Consider the following 23,539-nt stretch of genomic DNA (forward strand, 5'->3'; position numbering starts at 1 on the left):
AACTTGGACGACGTTGTTCTGCAGCTTTAACATTTTTCGTATGATTAGTATAACCATCAAATACAATCGTACTGTTATGACTGTTATGTGTTTGTACATACTGAACATATTTTTCAAAAATAATATGAAATGTTTCATCTCGATCCCATACAAACGCTGTAATAAATACCCTCCATTGATGATGTAGATAGCATTTGTGTTACCTGAAGTTGAAGTTGAAGTTTAAACATTCAAAGCAATTATAAAGAGCTGACTTCATAGTTTTACGCATTCCCACTGCATCAAAGAGTGATAATGGGTAAGTAGCTAATTCATATGCGAAGAATGTTTCAAGTTAATCTTTAAATATCTTAGTAATACTCATGCGTTGAAATAATAATACAGGGTCTATAGGCATCTTTTCATCATGTACTTTTATGACGCTACTTGCACTTAAAAGAGAAAGTACTCTATTAGCGCGTTTTGATTTAATATTATAAAACGTTTGGCCAGTGATTTTGCTTATAGAAGCAAGTCCAACTGCACGAGCATTATGACAGTATGACTCCGCTGGTAATGGACATAAGTTTTGGAAACACAGGGAACGGATCGTGTGATAAGAGTTTATTAATATCTTCAATATCTCTCTTTGCACGAGAATCGCTTACATCCACATGCTGGTCTGTTGTGTCCATTCTAACATTAGCGAGATCTTCCAATCCTTCACACACAGTATTCATGGTATGCATGCCATAAACCCCTTTACTAATGTCACTTTCTTGCGTACTTCTCCCTCGAGCAACACCTCCGTCTGTTTTCATATACTACATGATTGTTCAATCACCATATCCGTCGAAGTTCCACAATTTAATTTATCAGAACGTCTAATAGTGAAAAATCCTTCGATAAATCTTTGATAAACACCAGGATCCATCAAGTTCTCTAATTGCATCATATCTTGTAGATATAAATGCGCAGGCTTGGCATATTATTATATTCTGACACATGAAGATAGGGAAGCATTTCTTTAACGCAATTCAAATTAGCTCGCCAATCTCCCATACGTTCAGCTCTTATAAATTCCTTTACAATAGACACCATATGAAAATATTGTATCCATAGTTTCGCTGTAGGTCCTAGGTTGATGAATAAATGGTAAAAATAAAATTCGAGATTCCGAAAAATGTATAATATTACTTGTTAAATGTTCAATATAACCATTCCATCCGGGCAATAATAAATTTTTCCATTTCCTATATAACCATAACATATCTACTTTTAAAGTAAAGATGTTGTATTACTTTCATAATTAAAATCCTGCACAGCTATTTTGCTATATCCTACTACACCATCTGTTTGAAAGACTTGTATTGGCACATGAGCTTTTTCTGCAAAATGTTGCGCTAAAGGAAGTATGTTTGTTCTTATTATAGGCTCTTCTGCTGTAACTGAACTTTTTGAAGAAATAATTTTAATGATCCCCATGATGTGAAGCGTATTATGACCGTCCAAAGTATGTACATTTATATCAGCATTATCTGCAACATACTGAATAAATGTGCCAGTTTCTGGTGGCAAAATATGCGGTGGACGATGCAGAACTGCTGCTGCCTTATAGTATCGTCATATGAAGTCTTCTCTCCAAGCTGCCGGCATATGGTCTGCCTGCTCAGCTATGCACCTGGATTGCCAGCTTCCTACACAAGCGTAACCTTCGTGTTTTAGTTGATGGTTGCGCTTCACAATTCTATGTAGTGAATGCTGGGATCCCCCAGGGATCTGTGCTATCTCCCACACTCTTTCTTTTGCATATCAATGATATGCTCTCTCTTGGGAACAGACATTGCTATGCAGACGATAGTACAGTGCATGGTGGATACCACGGACGCGCAGTGGCTGGGCGGGCGGAAACTGAGGAGAGGCGGGAGAATCTTGTCATTGAACTCGATAGGACGTTAGAGCTCATCGCCAAATGGGGCTCTGATAATCTTGTTGAGTTTAATGCCAAGAAAACACAGGTATGCGCTCTCACGGCGAAAAAGTCAACATTTTCCCCTCTTCCCTCCCTCTGTGGTACTCCACTGGTGATGCAAAGCAAAATCGCCATGCTGGGGATTGACGTTCGCTGCGACCTTAGTCCAAGGGATTACATCGAGGCTGTTATAAAAACAGCTTCACGGAAACTCGGAGTTCTGAACAAGGTGCGGCGCTTTTTCACGCCACAACAACTGTGCCTGCTGTACAAAACACAGGTACGGTCTTGCGTGGAATATTGCTCGCACCTTTGGGATGGCTCCGCTAAGTACCTACTTGAGGCCTTGGACCGGTTGCAGCGACGTGCCGCACGCATTATTGGCGACGTAAAGGTCACGAACACCCTTGAACCTTTACAATTGCGTCGTGAGATAGCAGCACTGAGCGCTTTCTATCGACTGTATCACGGCGAGTGCTCTGAGGAATTATTCTCTCTAATTCCTGCTTCCCCCTTCCTTCTTAAGTCCACGCGAGCTGGTTCTCGATGTCACCGCCTAACTGTGACATCAATTCCATCGCGAACAAAGAAATTTGGCAACTCCTTTCTTTGTCGCACTTCCAAAAAATGGAATTCCTTACCAGCTCACGTGTTCCCCTCCTCTTACAACCCGGGTTCCTTCAAACGAGGCGTGAAGAGGCATCTTGCGGGCTGGCAAGGCGAAGGCGGCTAGTGCAGAACGTTTTTCCCGTCTGTACTGGCCGTCGTCGCGTTTGGACTCTACTACCACTTACCAACAGGTGGAGTAGAGTCATTTGCCCTCCCGGCGAATATAAAAAAAAAAAAAAAAAAATGCACATAATCCGAAAGACGAAAAAAAGTCTGTATAAGACGCTTAGATCCAAATCTTCGATGAAAAAAAACCCTGATAAACCCAATTACAATCTTGATTTGAAAAACCTAGGCCGAACAGCAGTCATTATACAGTTGCTAATAGTTGTACATATTAATTTCAAATGATCTAATTTAAATTATCGATTTTTTTTAAAATTACTTGCTCCAAAAAATAAGTCAAGGACTTCAGAATATCGCTGTCAATATTTTCAAACATTTGACTCGGCGGGGGATTATCATTATCAATCATTACAGATTGAATATCCTCTCGAATAATTGCTGCGGCAGCTTTCAGTATTCTGAATCGTTCTTCGTTTTTATTTTGTTTTTTATTTTCATACCAAGCTTTATTAAGAATATCGAACTGATTGTTAATAAAACAGATAATAGTTAAGCTCCCTTTTTTCTCAGTTATAATAATTTTATCACCATACTTTAATCTTCTTTTCATTGTTTTATTATCTATAGTTGGATTTTTGCCAATGTCTTAATTCTTGCAATGAAAATTGACAATCATCATTATTTTCAATGTATTGAAATATTTCCTCCATCGCCAAGTTCACTGAATAATCTTCAGGACGACCGACTTTATATCCCGTAGTAGGCCTCAGAAAGATATTAAAACAGCTATTATAGTACTTAGCTTCAGCAGCAACTAAGTCAAATTCATACCCAATGCGGGCAATAACAGCTTTTGCTACATCATCAGAACGAGTCCGAGCTACCGTTAAAATGGAATATTTAAAATCAAGTGTATATATTTTACGACGAACATTCTGCGCTTTCTTCTTTTCAGCTTCTTTACTTGCTTCATCGCCGCAAAATAAACAATATCTTCTAAAGTTAAAATCGGTTCACGTACTCGTGCTCTAGTATGAGGTGGACTTATCATGGATGTACTACGTTGTTCGGTCTCGCACTGTCTTTTAGCTGCAATAATACTACTCTTTCGAGTGTACATTTTACGACACTGCACGTGGACTTTCACAGATTGCTCGTGTTTCAAGTATTCAAAAAACTTATCATTTCTTTCAACACTTGCATCAATCAAAGTCTTCATTCCACGATCGACGACAACAACTTTACTTTCTCTCAAAGGCTTATCACAAATGAAACAAACTTCTGACATTTTGTTAAAATTATTTAACAGCACAAATTAAAATTGAAAATATTACCAATAAGCACGTCTGATCACTGCAAAGGAATTTTCAAACTAACAGTATATACTGAGTTATTTCATTTTCTTCCTTCAAAAATAGGCAGGTATGCGACACTCGAACAATGACGTAGTCATTACATGTTACTCAAGGTTACTGACGACGGGAATTAGGGACTGTCAGTACAGTCTTATTTTAAAATACTCATTCAATTTATACAAGTTTTATTGTGTGTGTACCAAAAACCAATAGTTTCTAATTTTCATTTATATTGAACGTCATATGACGTGTACAGGCTGCATTTTAGTGCATATTATGTAAAATATGAATTTTCTAACAATTAAAACCCCGATATCTCACCGAATGGTGAGTCGTAAGAAAAAAAGTGACTGAACTATTTTTGTAGAGAATTGTATGATGTACAACTTTTGTCTTACTTATTTTCACGATAAAACTAACCGTTTTCAAGAAAAATCGAAAAAACCTTAATTTTTTACGTTTGACCTTGAATAAATTTTTTTGCAGATGTAATATCCACGAGGATTTCTGACATTTTATTTATAATGATGTATTTAACGTCTCTGCCAATTTTCCGCTCTATGCGGACTTTGACTAAGTTATGACTTATTTTTGTCTATTTTGACTGGACTACAATGAATAAAACTCATTCACCAAACAACATGACGTCACAGCCGTATCGCAATCCTACACAGACGCAATCAGGACGCATCGTTAAGCTGCCGGTACATTTCACTTGAGGGGGACTCCTGTAGCAGTACGCATAGCAACAAGAATACACACGCCACACATGCCTCATAATATGACGTCATCTTTTAAAACAACGAATAGCTCTGAAAAGAATTGCTTATTTAAAACAAGAAGCAGCATGCAATGACGTAGTATGATGTAATGTCAAGCTCTTAAAAGAGCTGTTTTTATATTTATTATCTTCCTATAAAGCTGACTTCTCGAAACACGTCTTCACTCCACGCGCCGCTCGAACTGACTGAACGCGACGCCGCGGTAAAACGAGTATTTGTAGAATCAGCCGCGCATCGTCGATAGTGGGGAATTAATTGCGGGAGTAAGTAATGTAGACGCGCACATTTGATATTAATTTTTCATTTTTACAATTTATATTTTTCTTGTATTCTCATTGGTTAATTTTTACTTCACTTTTTGTATATATACTCGTACCATTTTTTAATAAAGCATTCCACCATATTCACCGTTTTTACTGTTCTACAATAAGAAGTTTTATTTTACCGCTACAACGTCCACATCCTAAATATTCTTGTAACGGGAAGGTTTGTCTGTTTTACTAGACGAGAAAAGGGTATTTGATACTCTTCTACCCATGACAGAATAGTTCTATCACACGTGTCATCAATCACGTCAAGTCACCAATGTCTGCGAAAGTAAGAAAGCCTACCCGCATTTTTTACCGTATCTAATGGCGGTTGCGATGCTGTGCTGGACGCGACGACTGCTTCGTTGATTTGTCGGGGCGATCCTTGTTGGCAGGCTCCTTCGTCCTCTGAATGCCTCTCAGCCTGTGGTTCTGGGGAGGAACACGCTAGTTTAAATGTTTATACTGTTTAGTTTTTACAGTATGTTGCTTAGAAGGAGATAGTTTCATGGCTGCTCCGGATCTTGAGGTAGCCTTAGTTGCTTTTAGAGTTTCAGCTAGGTTTTCGCTAAAAACAATTTGTCGATTTTTGTCGCTTGCAATTAATTCTTAGGCTCCTTTTTCAAGGTATTAAGAATGAAGCTTCTTCTTATTGTTGAATCAGTGTACTGTCTATCACACATAAGCTTAATAGCGTCTATCAATGTTTGAATAACGTCAGTATTTTTTGTTTCTGATGTCATAAGGGATATAAGAGCTTCGGCTATGTATGACACTGCGGAAGTTCGCTGTTTTCGTCAGAACTCAATGCCTTTACCTCTTTTATGAACAGCTTCTGGAATGGCAGCTACCACCTCCGGGTTGAGGGTGGGTGCTTCAATTAAGATACAGTTTACTAGATGTAAATGTTTGTCTACGAGCTCCTTACGGATATCTTTTGGTAAACCTGTCGTAGCTATATGTTGTAGGCGTATAGCAAGATCTGGCTGAATTCCTTCACAAAAAAATTAATCGGAGTTCATCATCAAGAGCCCTGTCTGTTCAGTAGGGGGCGGTTGAAGATTGTTTTTTTTTGCATTGGTCATGGGTTCTGATGAACCTAGGGGAAAGTCAAAGGTACCTGAAGGTAGCTCAGCAGGGGAAGATAATGAGGCGGAGGCCGTGGCGCTGTTGACAATGAAGGCGGCGGCAGTGGCGCTTGTTGATAGTATTGACGCACCTGGAGTAATGAAATCCTACTTAAAATATAGGTAGTATATATAGTAATAGTCCCAAAGACTGACCGCATTCCCAAATTAATACTTTTATATTAAATAAAGAGACAACCCTAGTGGCTGACCGCATTATTTATTTATTGCTGTTCAGGTAGTCAAAATGCGTAATGAAGTGACATTCCTAGAGAACGCCCGCATCATCACTTTAGTGTATGGCTACGTTTATTAAAGTTAAGTGACAGTCCCACAGACTACCCGCAGTACTATTATAACTTAAGAATATGTTCTTCTATCAATAAGGTGCTAACCCCATCGGTTAACCACACTATTGATTTAAAGAAACTGATATATATATATTTAACGTCTCTGCCAATTTTCAGCTCTATGCGGACTTTGACTAAGTTATGACTTATTTTTGTCTATTTTGACTGGACTACAATGAATAAAACTCATTCACCAAACAACATGACGTCACAGCCGTATCGCAATCCTACACAGACGCAATCAGGACGCATCGTTAAGCTGCCGGTACATTTCACTTGAGGGGGACTCCTGTAGCAGTACGCATAGCAACAAGAATACACACGCCACACATGCCTCATAATATGACGTCATCTTTTAAAACAACGAATAGCTCTGAAAAGAATTGCTTATTTAAAACAAGAAGCAGCATGCAATGACGTAGTATGATGTAATGTCAAGCTCTTAAAAGAGCTGTTTTTATATTTATTATCTTCCTATAAAGCTGACTTCTCGAAACACGTCTTCACTCCACGCGCCGCTCGAACTGACTGAACGCGACGCCGCGGTAAAACGAGTATTTGTAGAATCAGCCGCGCATCGTCGATAGTGGGGAATTAATTGCGGGAGTAAGTAATGTAGACGCGCACATTTGATATTAATTTTTCATTTTTACAATTTATATTTTTCTTGTATTCTCATTGGTTAATTTTTACTTCACTTTTTGTATATATACTCGTACCATTTTTTAATAAAGCATTCCACCATATTCACCGTTTTTACTGTTCTACAATAAGAAGTTTTATTTTACCGCTACAACGTCCACATCCTAAATATTCTTGTAACGGGAAGGTTTGTCTGTTTTACTAGACGAGAAAAGGGTATTTGATACTCTTCTACCCATGACAGAATAGTTCTATCACACGTGTCATCAATCACGTCAAGTCACCAATGTCTGCGAAAGTAAGAAAGCCTACCCGCATTTTTTACCGTATCTAATGGCGGTTGCGATGCTGTGCTGGACGCGACGACTGCTTCGTTGATTTGTCGGGGCGATCCTTGTTGGCAGGCTCCTTCGTCCTCTGAATGCCTCTCAGCCTGTGGTTCTGGGGAGGAACACGCTAGTTTAAATGTTTATACTGTTTAGTTTTTACAGTATGTTGCTTAGAAGGAGATAGTTTCATGGCTGCTCCGGATCTTGAGGTAGCCTTAGTTGCTTTTAGAGTTTCAGCTAGGTTTTCGCTAAAAACAATTTGTCGATTTTTGTCGCTTGCAATTAATTCTTAGGCTCCTTTTTCAAGGTATTAAGAATGAAGCTTCTTCTTATTGTTGAATCAGTGTACTGTCTATCACACATAAGCTTAATAGCGTCTATCAATGTTTGAAATAAGAGATTTTGAAATATGAGAGACTAAATAAAGAGACAACCCTAGTAGCTGACCGCATTATTTATTTATTGCTGTTCAGGTAGTCAAAATGCGTAATGAAGTGACATTCCTAGAGAACGCCCGCATCATCACTTTAGTGTATGGCTACGTTTATTAAAGTAAAGTGACAGTCCCACAGACTACCCGCAGTACTATTATAACTTAAGAATATGTTCTTCTATCAATAAGGTGCTAACCCCATCGGTTAACCACACTATTGATTTAAAGAAACTGATATATATATTTACCTTCGATGCATAGCGCCTTCGGCGGCAGTGCGCCCGCATGTTCGTGCTCTGTCAGCGACGAGCGCTGTCAAGCTAGATGACGGTCGCGATGTATCTGACGATGATGACAGTCTCCTCGATCTCGATGTCCTATGTCGATTACTGCGTTGTGTGCGCATCAACTTTTGTTCCAACTTAGTCGGAACAAAACTTCTACTGGTGGTAGAGCTTTGTGCAAGCTCCGCGTACCACCTACTCATCGGATATTCTACCGCAAAACAGCAGTACTTGGTATTGTTGTGTTCCGGATCTAAGGGTGAGTGAGCCTTTGTAATTACAGGCACAAGGGACATAACATCTTAATTCCCAAGGTTTGTGGCGCATTGGTGATGTAAGCGATGGTTAACATTTCTTACAATGCCAATGTCTATGGGCGTTGGTGACCATTTACCATCAGGTGGCCCATATGCTCGTCCACCTTCCTATTCTATAAATAAAAAACTACTTTCTAATTTTGTTAGCTGTGTACTCATAGTCTTTCGAAACAACACGTGTACACTTGCCCCTTTTTTTTAACGCTGGAATAACGCATTAAACGTTTCCCCCACGGGAACAGTGGGGGGGTATGTGGGACTCGCTGGTGTCCAAGGCACCGAGTGTGCCCCGAACATCGGGATATCCACTAAAAAACCAGCGGTACCCTTTCCGTCTTAACGAGGAGCGCCACGGGATCGCTTTCGCATGCTACCGTGGCATGTACACTTGCCCCTGCTAACTAAAACTTCTAACGGAACTATTAAAACGCAAAACACAATCTGACGCGTACCGACTGGCGGAGCACTCAACGTGTAATGTAGATAGTAGAAAGCGGCACCAGCACCAGGTTGTGCCTACAATGATAAAAAAAATAATCTCAAAACAGTGCACACTGGCGACATCTAGTGTCTACTTCAAGTAACGTTATGCTAATGTCTAGGACAAAACTTGAATATATTATAATATATATATATATATATATATATATATATATATATATATATATATATTTACCTTCGATGCATAGCGCCTTCGGCGGCAGTGCGCCCGCATGTTCGTGCTCTGTCAGCGACGAGCGCGATTCGGAACTCAAGCTAGATGACGGTCGCGATGTATCTGACGATGATGACAGTCTCCTCGATCTCGATGTCCTATGTCGATTACTGCGTATGTAGATTATGGCGAGCTATGCTCGGAGTATCTTTGAAGGATAAGATCAGAAATGAGATTATCTGGAAAAGAACCGGAGTCACCGACATAGCTTGCAAAATTAGCAGGCTGAAGTGGCAGTGGGCTGGTCACGTATGTCGTAGGACCGATGGCCGTTGGAGCAGACGAGTCCTAGAGTGGAGACCGCGAATCGGCAAGCGCAGCGTAGGGCGCCCTCCAGCCAGGTGGACCGACGACCTTAAGAAGGTGGCGGGCACCAACTGGATGCGGAAGGCGGAGGACAGGGAGCTTTGGCGCACCTTGGGAGAGGCCTATGTTCAGCAGTGGACAACGATTGACTGTTGATTGATTGATTGATTGATATATATATATATATTTATATAATTAGACTAAAAGAGTCAATTAGTTTCAGTTAGGATTACAGTGTTAATGTACCAGGAGATCATAAACAGTGAGTCGGTCTCCCCGAACGATTAGATTAAAAGAGTCAATTAGTTCCAGTTAGGATTACAGTGTTAATGTACCAGGAGATCATAAACAGTGAGTCGGTCTAACCGAACGATTAGATTAAAAGAGTTAATTTTGACGAGACGTTTGGCGCGGTTGGTAGATACTTGCCTTTTCACGCCGAAGGTTGTGGATTCGATTCCCACCCAGGACAGACATTTGTGTGCATGAACATGTCTGTTTGTCCTGAGTCTGGGTGTAATTTTCTGTATAAGTATGTATTTACAAAAGAAAAGTAGTATATGTAGTATATCAGTTGTCTGGTTTCCATAGCACGAGTTTTGTACAAGTTTAATTTGGGATCAGATGGCCGTGTGTGAAAAATGTCCCAGGATATTATTATTAGTTTCAAACATTTAGAATTAGGATTACGTTGTTAATGTACCAGGAGAACATAAACAGTGAGACGGTTTCACCGAACGATTAGATTAAAAGAGTAAATTAGTTTTAGTTAGGATTACAATGTTAATGTACCAGGAGATCATAAACAGTGAGTCGGTCTCACCGAACGATTAGATTAAAAGAGTCAATTAGTTTCAGTTAGGATTACAGTGTTAATGTACCAGGAGATCATAAACAGTGAGTCGGTCTCACCGAACGATTAGATTAAAAGAGTCAATTAGTTTCAGTTAGGATTACAGTGTTAATGTACCAGGAGATCATAAACAGTGTGTCGGTCTCACCGAACGATTAGATTATAAGAGTCAATTAGTTTCAGTTAGGATTACAGTGTTAATGTACCAGGAGATCATAAACAGTGAGTCGGTCTCACCGAACGATTAGATTAAAAGAGTCAATTAGTTCCAGTTAGGATTACAGTGTTAATGTACCAGGAGATCATAAACAGTGAGTCTGTCTCACCGAACGATTAGATTAAAAGAGTCAATTAGTTTCAGTTAGGATTACAGTGTTAATGTACCAGAAGATCATAAACAGTGAGTCGGTCTCACCGAACGATTAGTTTAAAAGAGTTAATTTTGACGAGACGTTTGGCGTGGTTGGTAGATACTTGCCTTTTCACGCCGAAGGTTGTGGGTTCGATTCCCACCCAGGACAGACATTTGTGTGCATGAACATGTCTGTTTGTCCTGAGTCTGGGTGTAATTTTCTGTATAAGTATGTATTTACAAAAGAAAAGTGGTATACGTAGTATATCAGTTGTCAGGTTTCCATAGCACGAGTTTTGTACAAGCTTAATTTGAGATCAGATGGCCGTGTGTGAAAAATGTCCCAGGATATTATTATTATTAGTTTCAAAGATTTAGAATTAGGATTACATTGTTAATGTACCACCAATAAAAATATATCGTATTGTCACCCCGACACCTCAACACGTGCCCCCCCCCCCCCCGCAGCTGAAGTGGCGGCTGCGCTCGGGCGGCGGCGCGGTGGTGTACGTGGTGGGCGTGCGTGACTGCGGCGCGCTGCGCGGGCTGCGGGCGGGCGCGCTGCGGGACATGGCGCGCGCGCTCGGCGCCGCGCTCGTGGGCGCGCGGGCCCGCCGCGTGGTGCCCGCGCGCGCCTTCGCCGAGGTGTACATCCGCAAGGTGGGCACGCCTGGAACTGGTACACCGAGGGGCCGCGAGGCCGCGATCGAGACGGAGATGGTTTGTCGATGTGTGCTTATAACGTTGCCATAGTACCCGCGTTCCCTGTTTTGGGAGATTTTCGGGACTTAATTAAAACTAAATAGGGTTATTAAATTTTACTTTTTAATGTTTATTATACATTTTTTTTAATTATAATATTTTTTGTTTTCCTCCTACACCCGAAAACCGTTGCATTGTTTGTTTTTGTTTCCGTTATCAATAGTACTTCGGCATCTTTATATGGTACTGGATTAGCGTTCTCCTCATAAAGAATGGTTGCCACATATATTTCTATGTTACCCTCTTGACTCGGAATCTAATAATATTATAAATTCATGAAGAATGTTAAATCATGTTGTCGTTAGAAAACTATAAATAGGATAACGAATAAATTAAAATAACATATATACATATAACGAAGCACTTTAGTTTATTAATGGACGCCGTATTTATTTGTTTCATTGTCGACGAGTCGATATTTTTTATCGAATATCGGGACTTTTTTTAGCCGATGCTGGCAGCACTCACATAATAATTAATTATAGGTTATGAATAATAAAATCTGGAAAATCATATTATCTTTAGGATTTTAATGCGATATAAGGTTCCGTCATGCTATGGCATAAATAAACATCACTGAGAAACTATATTATCTGTCGCTTTAACATTAAATAATACGACACTGCACCATTGTATAACCATCGATATGATATAAGGATTGTTTCTCGGCCTTTACACTGGATTAGAATCGTTTTCTAACATAAATATAAGAGAAAATTGAACATAAAACACAATGAACGCACCAACTGTCAAGTTTCAACAAACACCAAAACTGGTTACACGATAAGGGTCAAAAGATTTGATAATTCTATCTCTGTCTAAACCTGTCTACGCTACAGTACGTACTCGGTTCGCAGCTGGCGGACACGCAGCAGAACGTCGAGCTGCGGGTCGCGGTGATGGGGGCGAACGAGGCGGGCAAGTCGACGCTCATAGGCGTTCTCACTCAAGGTACGTTCGTTATTATCTTGTTGAAGTCGTGAGTTCTAGTAACTAAATTAAATATTGAGTATTTAATTACAGGCACAAGGGACATAACATCTTAGTTCCCAAGGTTGGTGGCGCATTGGCGATGTAAGCGATGGTTAACATTTCTTGCAATGCCAATGTTTCCTATTCTATAAAAAAATATATTTATAAGGCTTCGTATCCAGAAGTTTTTGATTCGATTATCATGTAGAGATCCTATACGTGTGTACTCGTAATAAGGAGATGACGCCTTATCCCAGCTATGGGTAAAAATGCTGTTACATTTTTAAACAAATTAAATGATACCTTGAGTAGGTCGGGACAAAAACCGACTTTGTTAATATTATATATATCATTTATTTTATCCTCAGATAAATATTATTCCCGACAGATGGCGCTAGCGTTCCAGAGATGATACGATTGCGACAAATATATTCCGCAGCCGCTTGAGTCGACTTGTCATACGAGTCAGCCAGCAGCGCAGCACGTAACGACCATCGGGAAGCGCCTTGACCACATGATAGGGCCCACGCATGCCTGAATTAAGCTTGCCAGTAGAGTGTGCTAGATACTTTAATGCCCGTTGCCTTTGCACCTCACGCACAGCTTCGAAGTGGTCGACACGTAACTAACGTGTTCGCTCGGCTGTACCTGACCTTAACTGATAGTGCAACCTAAGAGTTCTATATTAATTGCTAAAAAGGCACTTCTTTAGATTAATAGAAAAACCCACACATCTATCAGTCTTGAGTGACTCTGGACACAATATCAACGCATTCGTTAGCAGTTGCTAATTAAAATTATTTACTAAAAGTGACTTGACATACCGTTAACAATAAAGACAGACTAGTAGGGCCAGTACAGTCTTTTCCTTATACTCTTAATCGAAAAGCGCCGAACACGCTTCAGAACACAATTGCCAATGTGAGACCAACTCTCGTTATCACTCCATTTACTTTAAACTTTAGCACGATCTGCCTCCTCGCACCAAATATCAATGTCGAAATTAGAAATATAAAAATATTGGTTGGATCTCACCGAAGTATTGATAGATCGTATCGCATCAATGATACGATCGGCAGCACCAGCATCGCGGTTCGTGGCAGAGCTCACAGCCTTGGCGAAGACAATGCCGCAGAATCCCGATGCTCCACCATAGTCACAAGCACTACTCGCGGTCGCGGTAGCGTCCCTCGTGGAGGTGAACGGTTTATTCTTTCAATGACGTTAATCGATTTCTGGAACGAGAGCCATGGTAAGCGATTGTTATTAGGCAAGTTTCTTAGCTATTATTGCAGAAGATTATTGTTAATTAATAATCCAAAGCATCCATCTAGTCAACAGTGACGTCATCACACGGCTTACATATGCCGCATGGGAGATTTGTGACAGCCACGACAAGACACTGCCCTTCAGTGCCTTACTGAGAGCTATGATGAGCGATACACCTTCCAGTGGACGTTCATTAACGCAAATATCAATCGTAGCACACCAAGCACGTGGATCAGCATCTGGTTGCTCTATTTCTCTGCTGAATCGCGAACATTGAGCGCCAATGGAATTCAGATCCCACTTCTGATGTTGAAAGTCACTAGCAGGAACAGATATTTAATGGGTGAATCCGAACTTTCCAAATGAATTGTAGGAAAACACAATCAAATCTATTAACAGTTTTTTGTTATCAATTAATACTTCCGGTCCTACATATACGGCTAGTTCGGGTACATCTTGATGATTATTTATAAGTATAGAACTTCTGTTTAACAATTTAATTAGTAATTTCATAATCAAATAAATAGTTGATTCATATTTGTTTATACTTGGAACATTTTATTATATATTATTCTATTTATTAATGGCGCCTTCTGCTTGTCAGCTTCCGGCGCAATTAATAAATAGTGCTTATTGTTTATTTATATTTTCTCAAATTATGTCGATTAATCAATGCTATAATAATTTTGTCTTATTATGTATAATGTAAGGATTAAGCTACTAGAATCTTATTTTACTGATCTGGCTAGGTTATCTGCTGCTTATCAACTTCCGGTGTAATATATTAATCTTTAATATTTAATGTTACATAATCCTGTATTATTAAATAATATTGGTCCGTAAATAATCATTAGAATAATTAAGATAAACAATGTTTAATATTATCTTTTAAGTTTGTAAATTTAGTATTAAATTAGGTCAAGATGTTTTTGTATAAATACCGCCAGTTTAAATATATCGGGCATTTATTGTAACCGTTGTAACGAGCATTACAAGTGTTTTCTTATATAACGTATCGTCATTTTCGCCGCCACCCTGGTAATCCACCTTCTATACTTCAGAAGTGGGATAATGTCTGGCCCATATATCGACGGACTTGGTACGAAGATAAGGAGACGCTGCGAGAACGCTGCACTCGACAGCGACGAATCATCAAGTTTTTTTTTTCTTCATCCGATGACGAAGAGATCTTGGAGAAACACAGACGATATAAGAAGCGGCGTGTCACCCAAACCGATGCGGAGGTTATTCCAACGTTCCGACCGGATGAAAAATCTAGCAACGTCAAGGGATGGTTGCATAAGATCGACCAATTGGGCGACGTGTACGGATGGGACAACAAAGATCGACATTTCATCATGCAGATACGTCTTCGAGGGTCGGCTAGAGACTGGTATGACGATCTGGATGACTATGACCTCACATGGATGGAGTGGAAGGACGCTTTAGGGACCGCGTTCCCACGTTCTACTGACTTTGTGGATCTACTTGAATCTATGCTTGCTAGAAAGAAAACGAATACGGAAACTATGACAAAATATTTCCACGAGAAGGTTTCCTTATTAAAAAAAATGCAATATCATTTGCGAGTCTGCAATTTCGTGCATAATTCGCGGTCTACCCATGGAAATAAGAGCCAACGCGAAAGCTTTCCAATGCAGTACACCACAGCAACTATACTACGGGTATTTGTCGTCATTGGAAAACTACAGACAAATTGAAGCCAGCCATCCGCGACCGACTACCACGTGGCGAAGAGCGGACGCCGTTGCTACAATTGCAAGAGGGAGTGACTTTCAACCGAAGAAATGTTACGCCTGTCGAAGAGAAGGTCATGAAGCAAAGGACTGCAAGGTGCCACGCTGCGAGGTGTGCCATCGCCCGGGTCACACGTCTGCCAGCTGCTGGCATGCGGCCAGCTCTTCACACCAAAAAGTAAGTGATGTTTTATTTACAACATACAACATATACATAGATTTGTATAAAAAGGTAGTAGCAATTAATGGTTGGTCTCATCGCATACATAGATACGGGCAGCAAATTAAATATTCTCACTATGGCATATGCTGATAAGCTAAAATTAAAAATTCAGCCGTCCGTTGTTACAATGAGAGGTTTTGGAGGTGCACATTCGACCTCTTTGGGAACATCCCACGTGGATATTCACATAGACAATGTTGTTCTAAGTGGATTCGTAGAATTAACCAATTACGATATAGCTGATATAGATTTAATAATCGGACAATCAATGATAAATCAACCTAATATCAGTTTAATTATATCACAAAATTCTGTTAAATTTATTGGTAGTAGTGATACTTATATATATATATATATATATATATATATATATATATATATATATATATATATTATATTTATATTTATATACTAGTACTCTTAGTGATATAAAACTATGTGATACAGACTTTATAACAAAATTTCCAGTGTTTTTGAGACACAGTTGTATAATACCACAACAAAGTGCTGCTTTGGTGCAAGTTTATCTCGATACTAATAGTAATGAAACATATCTTGTGAGTTCTGTATATGTTGAGTTAGGCTGTATGTCCTATGTAATTTTAGGGGGACTTGTAAGGTCGAAAGATTGCTTTTTAAAAATAATTAATATCGGAAACGAAGTTATTGAATGGGAACCGATTAGACTAATAGCACGCGCGGAAATTGTTACTGATAAACATGACAGTTTACAAAGTTATGAGATTTATAGAACAAAACTTGTGCAGAACAAATATTGTATTGAGAAAAATAAACTGTTATACAAAATATTTATCCATTCTTTCTATCAATTATCCGATAAAAAAAAAATCGAACTACTTTAGGATAGAGGTTGTATAAATTACATTAAATAAAAGCCGGGTGCTGTGTAATAAAAAAAAAAAGAGATATAGGATAAATTGAAGCTGTGTGATGTAGAACAATAAAAGCTGTGTGATGTAGAACAAATAAAAGCTGTGTGATGTAGGACAAATAAAAGCTGTGTGATGTAGGACAAATAAAAGCTGTGTGATGTAGGACAAATAAAAGCTGTGTGATGTAGGACAAATAAAAGCTGTGTGATGTAGGACAAATAAAAGCTGTGTGATGTAGGACAAATAAAAGCTGTGTGATGTAGGATAAATTGAAGCTGTGTGATGTAGATCAAATAAAAGCTGTGTGATATAGGATAAATAAAAACTGCGTGAAGGAGGACCAATAAAAGTTGTGTTATCTAGGATAAATAAAAGTTGTATACTTAAATTAGATAATACAAGATTTAATTACGGCTTAGACATGTCAACTTCAGGTGCCGTACAGCAGCGACAAACCAGGCGCCAATAGCAGCGCTGATCGCCGTGGGACACGGCATACACAGGATGGCCGAATGTTATCAATTAATACTTCCGGTCCTACATATACGGCTAGTTCGGGTACATCTTGATGATTATTTATAAGTATAGAACTTCTGTTTAACAATTTAATTAGTAATTTCATAATCAAATAAATAGTTGATTCATATTTGTTTATACTTGGAACATTTTATTATATATTATTCTATTTATTAATGGCGCCTTCTGCTTGTCAGCTTCCGGCGCAATTAATAAATAGTGCTTATTGTTTATTTATATTTTCTCAAATTATGTCGATTAATCAATGCTATAATAATTTTGTCTTATTATGTATAATGTAAGGATTAAGCTACTAGAATCTTATTTTACTGATCTGGCTAGGTTATCTGCTGCTTATCAACTTCCGGTGTAATATATTAATCTTTAATATTTAATGTTACATAATCCTGTATTATTAAATAATATTGGTCCGTAAATAATCATTAGAATAATTAAGATAAACAATGTTTAATATTATCTTTTAAGTTTGTAAATTTAGTATTAAATTAGGTCAAGATGTTTTTGTATAAATACCGCCAGTTTAAATATATCGGGCATTGGTATTGTAACCGTTGTAACGAGCATTACAAGTGTTTTCTTATATAACGTATCGTCATTTTCGCCGCCACCCTGGTAATCCACCTTCTATATTTTATTTTAAAATGTCACAGACACAATTCACACGGGACACACTCTCATTCGCTGTCGCCCCCGATCGAATGACTCTTAGCAACACGACACTAACAAACTTAATCGCAATGGATTACAAAAATAACACAGTATGACACCAATCGACCGAACACACGATAGCAAAAAGAGACCTGTCTACCGTCCACCCTCCTTTAAATACCCGAGTTACATTGAATGAAAAGTAAATTATATAATAAAAAATAATAAAAATCAAAAGTAAATATTACAGTAAATACCTAGTACACCGTACTTGAGTTTTTACACATTTATTTAAATGATAATCATAGAATATAGTTAATTTCTGAGTCTATCAAATAGTTAAGTTTACACATTTATTTAAATAACAATCTTGATAGGTGGGTTGATAATTTCAAGTTTTGATCAAACATTAAGAAACATTTAAAATGATACAATCACTTTAACGCGAAGCTGGGCAAACGATTCGGTGATGAGTTAAAGGTGGGACCTCATGGAATTGGAGACCGCAACCCTCGGGGCCAGATGTTGGCCGACTTTATGGAGAAGGAGGGACTCTTTATGATGAACTCCTTTTTCAAGAAGCCAGGTCAGCGTAAATGGACCTGGGTGAGCCCTGATGGGAAAACCAAGAATGAGATAGACTTCATCTTGTCGACGAGAAGACAAATATTTAATGACGTCTCCGTGATTAATGCAGTCAAAACTGGGAGCGATCACAGACTCGTAAGAGGCTCGTTAAATATCAATGTTAAACTCCAGAGGTCCCGACTGATGAAGTCTACGCTCCGACCATCACTTCTTCAAATCCGAAATCCCGAAGCTTTTCAGCTCGAACTCCAAAACCGATTCGATTGCCTAGCAGACTGCGAGACTGAGTGTAGAGACTGCTACATTGCTATGCAGATGATAGTACAGTGCATGGTGGATACCACGAACGCGCAGTGGCTGGGCGGGCGGAAACTGAAGAGAGGCGGGAGAATCTTGTCATTGAACTCGATAGGACGTTAGAGCTCATCGCCAAATGGGGTTCTGATAATCTTGTTGAGTTTAATGCCAAGAAAACACAGGTATGCGCTCTCACAGCGAAAAAGTCACCATTTTACCCTCATCCCTTCCTCTGTGGCATACCGCTGATGATACAAAGCAAAATCGCCATGCTGGGGATGGACGTTCGCTGCGACCTTAGTCCAAGGGATTACATCGTGGCTATTATAAAAACAGCTTCACGGAAACTCGGAGTTCTGAACAAGGTGCGGCGTTTTTTCACGCCACAACAACTGTGCCTGTTATACAAAACACAGGTACGGTCTTGCGTTGAATATTGCTCGCACCTTTGGGATGGCTCCGCTAAGTACCTACTGGAGGCCTTGGACCGGTTGCAGCGACGTGCAGTACGCATTATTGGCGACGTAAAGGTCACAAACACCCTTAAACCTTTATAATTGCGTCGCGAGATAGCAGCACTGAGCACTTTCTATCGACTGTATCACGGCGAGTGCTCTGAGGAATTATTCTCTCTAATTCCTGCTTCCCCCTTCCTTCTTAAGTCCACGCGAGCTGGTTCTCGATGTCACCGCCTAACTGTGACATCAATTCCATCGCGCACAAAGAAATTTGGCAACTCCTTTCTTTGTCGCACTACCAAGAAATGGAATTCCTTACCAGCTCACGTGTTCCCCTCCTCTTAAAACCCGGGTTCCTTCAAACGAGGCGTGAAGAGGCATCTTGCGGGCCGGCAAGGCGGTGACGGCTAGTACAGAACATTCTTCCCGACTGTACTGGCCGTCGTCGCGTTTGGACTCTACTACCACTTACCATCAGGTGGAGTAGAGTCATTTGCCATCCCGGAAATATACAAAAAAAAAAAATTATCAACCCACCTAACAAGATTGTTATTTAAATAAATGTGTAAACGTAACTATTTGATAGACTCAGAAATTAACTATATTCTATGATTATCATTTAAATAAATGTGTAAAAACTCAAGTACGGTGTACTAGGTATTTACTGTAATATTTACTTTTGATTTTTATTTTTTTTTATTATATAATTTACTTTTCATTCAATGTAATTCGGGTTTTCTACCTAAATTTATTTAATTAAATATCTTATCTTAAAACTTAATATATAAAATATACATGTACTCTAAAATTTGTCGTATGTGGTCATACTCTAATTCGAATGGCCGAGCATTATTTGGAATGGGGACATTCCAATTGCATGCAGAATGGCCGTCTGTTAGCGTTTGTAGGAGTATAGGAGGGTAGTAGTGGGAGGAAGTGTATTTAAAGGAGGGTGGACGGTAGACAGGTCTCTTTTTGCTATCGTGTGTTCGGTCGATTGGTGTCATACTGTGTTATTTTTGTAATCCATTGCGATTAAGTTTGTTAGTGTCGTGTTGCTAAGAGTCATTCGATCGGGGGCGACAGCGAATGAGAGTGTGTCCCGTGTGAATTGTGTCTGTGACATTTTAAAATAAAAACTGTTAATAGATTTGATTGTGTTTTCCTACAATTCATTTGGAAAGTTCGGATTCACCCATTAAATATCTGTTCCTGCTAGTGACTTTCAACACCGTCTGTTAGCGTTTAGTTTTTTGAACGATAACCGGCGGCGAGCTGTCAATGGTTTTTTTTTTGACGGATAAAACGTCATTCGATCGGGGGCGACAGCGAATGAGAGTGTGTCCCGTGTGAATTGTGTCTGTGACATTTTAAAATAAAAACTGTTAATAGATTTGATTGTGTTTTCCTACAATTCATTTGGAAAGTTCGGATTAACCCATTAAATATCTGTTCCTGCTAGTGACTTTCAACATCAGAAGTGGATGAACGTTCGAGGATACCCACAGGTATGTTTTCTTATTTTATGTACTTATCCATCTGGAGATATTTATGTTCAGCGGTCAGCACTGTGGTGGCCGCGATCTATATTGTAATAATGTATCTAACTATCCACCTCCACCATTAATATATATCAATGGAAATTAAAGCAAAGTTGTGAGAATGGGTAGGTAGGTATACATATTAATATCTCCTTCAATGCATTTCCTTTGTTTGGCCTGGTACAAATAAAGAGGCTATAATGTTGCTGTTTAGTGGTTACCTACCTGGGAACATTTCATCATCAAAATATCTACTGTTGTCATAAATAAACGCCTACTACAATTTAATATCAATTATAATGTAAGTATAAACTTATCGTATTGTCACCCCGACACCTCAACACGTGCCCCCCCCCCTCCGCAGCTGAAGTGGCGGCTGCGCTCGGGCGGCGGCGCGGCGGTGTACGTGGTGGGCGTGCGCGACTGCGGCGCGCTGCGCGGGCTGCGGGCGGGCGCGCTGCGGGCGTCGCTGCGCGCGCTGCGGGACATGGCGCGCGCGCTCGTGGGCGCGCGGGCCCGCCGCGTGGCGCCCGCGCGCGCCGTCGCCGACGTGTACATCCGCAAGGTGGGCACGCCTGGAACTGGTACACTGAGGGGCCGCGAGGCCGCGATCGAGACGGAGATGGTTTGTCGAAGTGTGCTTATAACGTTGCCATAGTACCCGCGTTCCCTGTTTTGGGAGATTTTCGGGACTTAATTAAAACTAAATAGGGTTATTAAATTTTACTTTTTAATGTTTATTATACATTTTTTTAATTATAATATTTTTTGTTTTCCTCCTACACCCGAAAACCGTTGCATTGTTTGTTTTTGTTTCCGTTATCAATAGTACTTCGGCATCTTTTTATGGTACTGGATTAGCGTTCTCCTCATAAAGAATGGTTGCCACATATATTTCTATGTTACCCTCTTGACTCGGAATCTAATAATATTATAAATTCATGAAGAATGTTAAATCATGTTGTCGTTAGAAAACTATAAATAGGATAACGAATAAATTAAAATAACATATATACATATAACGAAGCACTTTAGTTTATTAATGGACTCCGTATTTATTTGTTTCATTGTCGACGAGTCGATATTTTTTATCGAATATCGGGACTTTTTTTAGCCGATGCTTTCAGCACTTACATGATAAATAATTATAGGTTATGAATAATTAAAACTGGAAAATCATATTATTATTATCTTGTTGAAGTCGTGAGTTCTAGTAACTAAATTAAATATTGAGTATTTAATTACAGGCACAAGGGATATAACATCTTAGTTCCCAAGGTTGGTGGCGCATTGGCGATGTAAGCGATGGTTAACATTTCTTGCAATGCCAATGTCTATGGGCGTTGGTGACCACTTACCATCAGGTGGCCCATATGCTCGTCCGCCTTCCTATTCTAAAAAAAAAATTATTTATAAGGCTTCGTATCCAGAAGTTTTTGATTTGATTATCATGTAGAGATCCTATACGTGTGTACTCGTAATAAGGAGAGACGCCTTATCCCAGCTGTGGGTAAAAATGCTGTTACATTTTTAAACAAATTAAATGATACCTACTCAGTCGGGACAAAAACCGACTTTGTTAATATTATATTGTAATATCATTTATTTTATCCTCAGATAAATATTTTATGGTCAAGAAACTTAGTTGTAATTACAATGGCAGTATAAAATTTGATCTTGAAATTGTAATGACGTCATTGGTTGATGGTATGTGAGCTGTTTGTAGTGCGCAATACAATAGTTTTTCTTTTCTACAGGTGAACTCGATAACGGTAGAGGGAGCTCTCGCCTGAACATGTTCAGGCATTTGCACGAAGTGAAAAGTGGTAGGACGTCCTCGCTCAGCCACGAGATACTCGGCTTCGATGCTCAGGTGCGCTAATGATTATTTTGAAGTTTATTTAAATTAAGAACAATCCCCCACCCACTTGCAAAGCCCGGGCAAACACCACTGCACTTTGATGTGCTTAATTAATGGGCACATTGTCAGGAGATCTGCTTTTATGGGATGAAGTATTGCTATGTATATCCATCAACCCGCATTGAAGCTGCAAGTTAGAGCTCCAAATCGCAAGTGGAGGGGAGGTCTTAGCCCAGCAGAGGTGTTATTTTTTTTATAATAAGTAAATAGAAAAAAAAAGTAAAAGTAAGTTGTACACTAGAAGTGAGATTTGGAAGCGTGTAAAGACATTGTTTGCGCCTGAACTCTCTAATTTTCACCCTGGGATTATGTAAATGTCTATGTCCCACGGCTGGGCTAATCCCTCCCTCTTCTCCCTTTGATGAGGAGCTTATTCCAATTTAGTGGTGCTAATCTGGGTTTTAACACGCTATCATTGGTAACGATTTACACATTCTATTCACTACCATCTCGGTTCTCAATAGGATTAAGAGTGTGTGAGAATAGAGACTGTCTGTGCTTGCACGCACACACAAGTACCATTATTAGTCCCGTGCAGTTGTCTAAACCGTTCGTATCCGTAACAGCCTGTGAATGTCCCAGTGCTGGGCTAAAGGCGGGTTGGTGGAATACACATGTGGCAGAATTTCAGTGAAATTAGACACATGTACGTAGAGCTATTATACAAAAGAAATTATTATCACAAGAAACCATTGATCAGATTTACGATGAAGTTAAAACAGAATTGCAAGTAATCCAAACTCAGATACAACAAATTGCCACAAATCTTAAAACATCCCTTAACACACTAACAGGAAAACGTATGAAATGGACAAATGAATGCAATGAAGCAAT

The 23,539-nt window shown here is 39.4% G+C and overlaps 2 protein-coding genes across 2 annotated transcripts in view; one reads left to right on the forward strand and one right to left on the reverse strand.

The window, feature by feature from the left end:
- LOC126777976 (GTP-binding protein 2-like) overlaps positions 1-23,539 on the forward strand; it is a 268,881-nt gene that overhangs the window by 236,771 nt on the left and 8,571 nt on the right. The window contains 3 exon segments of the mRNA XM_050501335.1: positions 11,308-11,499; positions 12,459-12,552; positions 22,542-22,657. Coding sequence (XP_050357292.1) covers positions 11,308-11,499; positions 12,459-12,552; positions 22,542-22,657 — 402 coding nt within the window.
- LOC126777984 (GTP-binding protein 2-like) overlaps positions 1-23,539 on the reverse strand; it is a 309,400-nt gene that overhangs the window by 218,474 nt on the left and 67,387 nt on the right. The gene's annotated exons all lie outside the window — the stretch shown is intronic.

This window comes from Nymphalis io, chromosome 24 (genome assembly GCF_905147045.1).
Source record: "Nymphalis io chromosome 24, ilAglIoxx1.1, whole genome shotgun sequence".
Taxonomy (NCBI): Eukaryota; Metazoa; Arthropoda; class Insecta; order Lepidoptera; family Nymphalidae; genus Nymphalis; species Nymphalis io.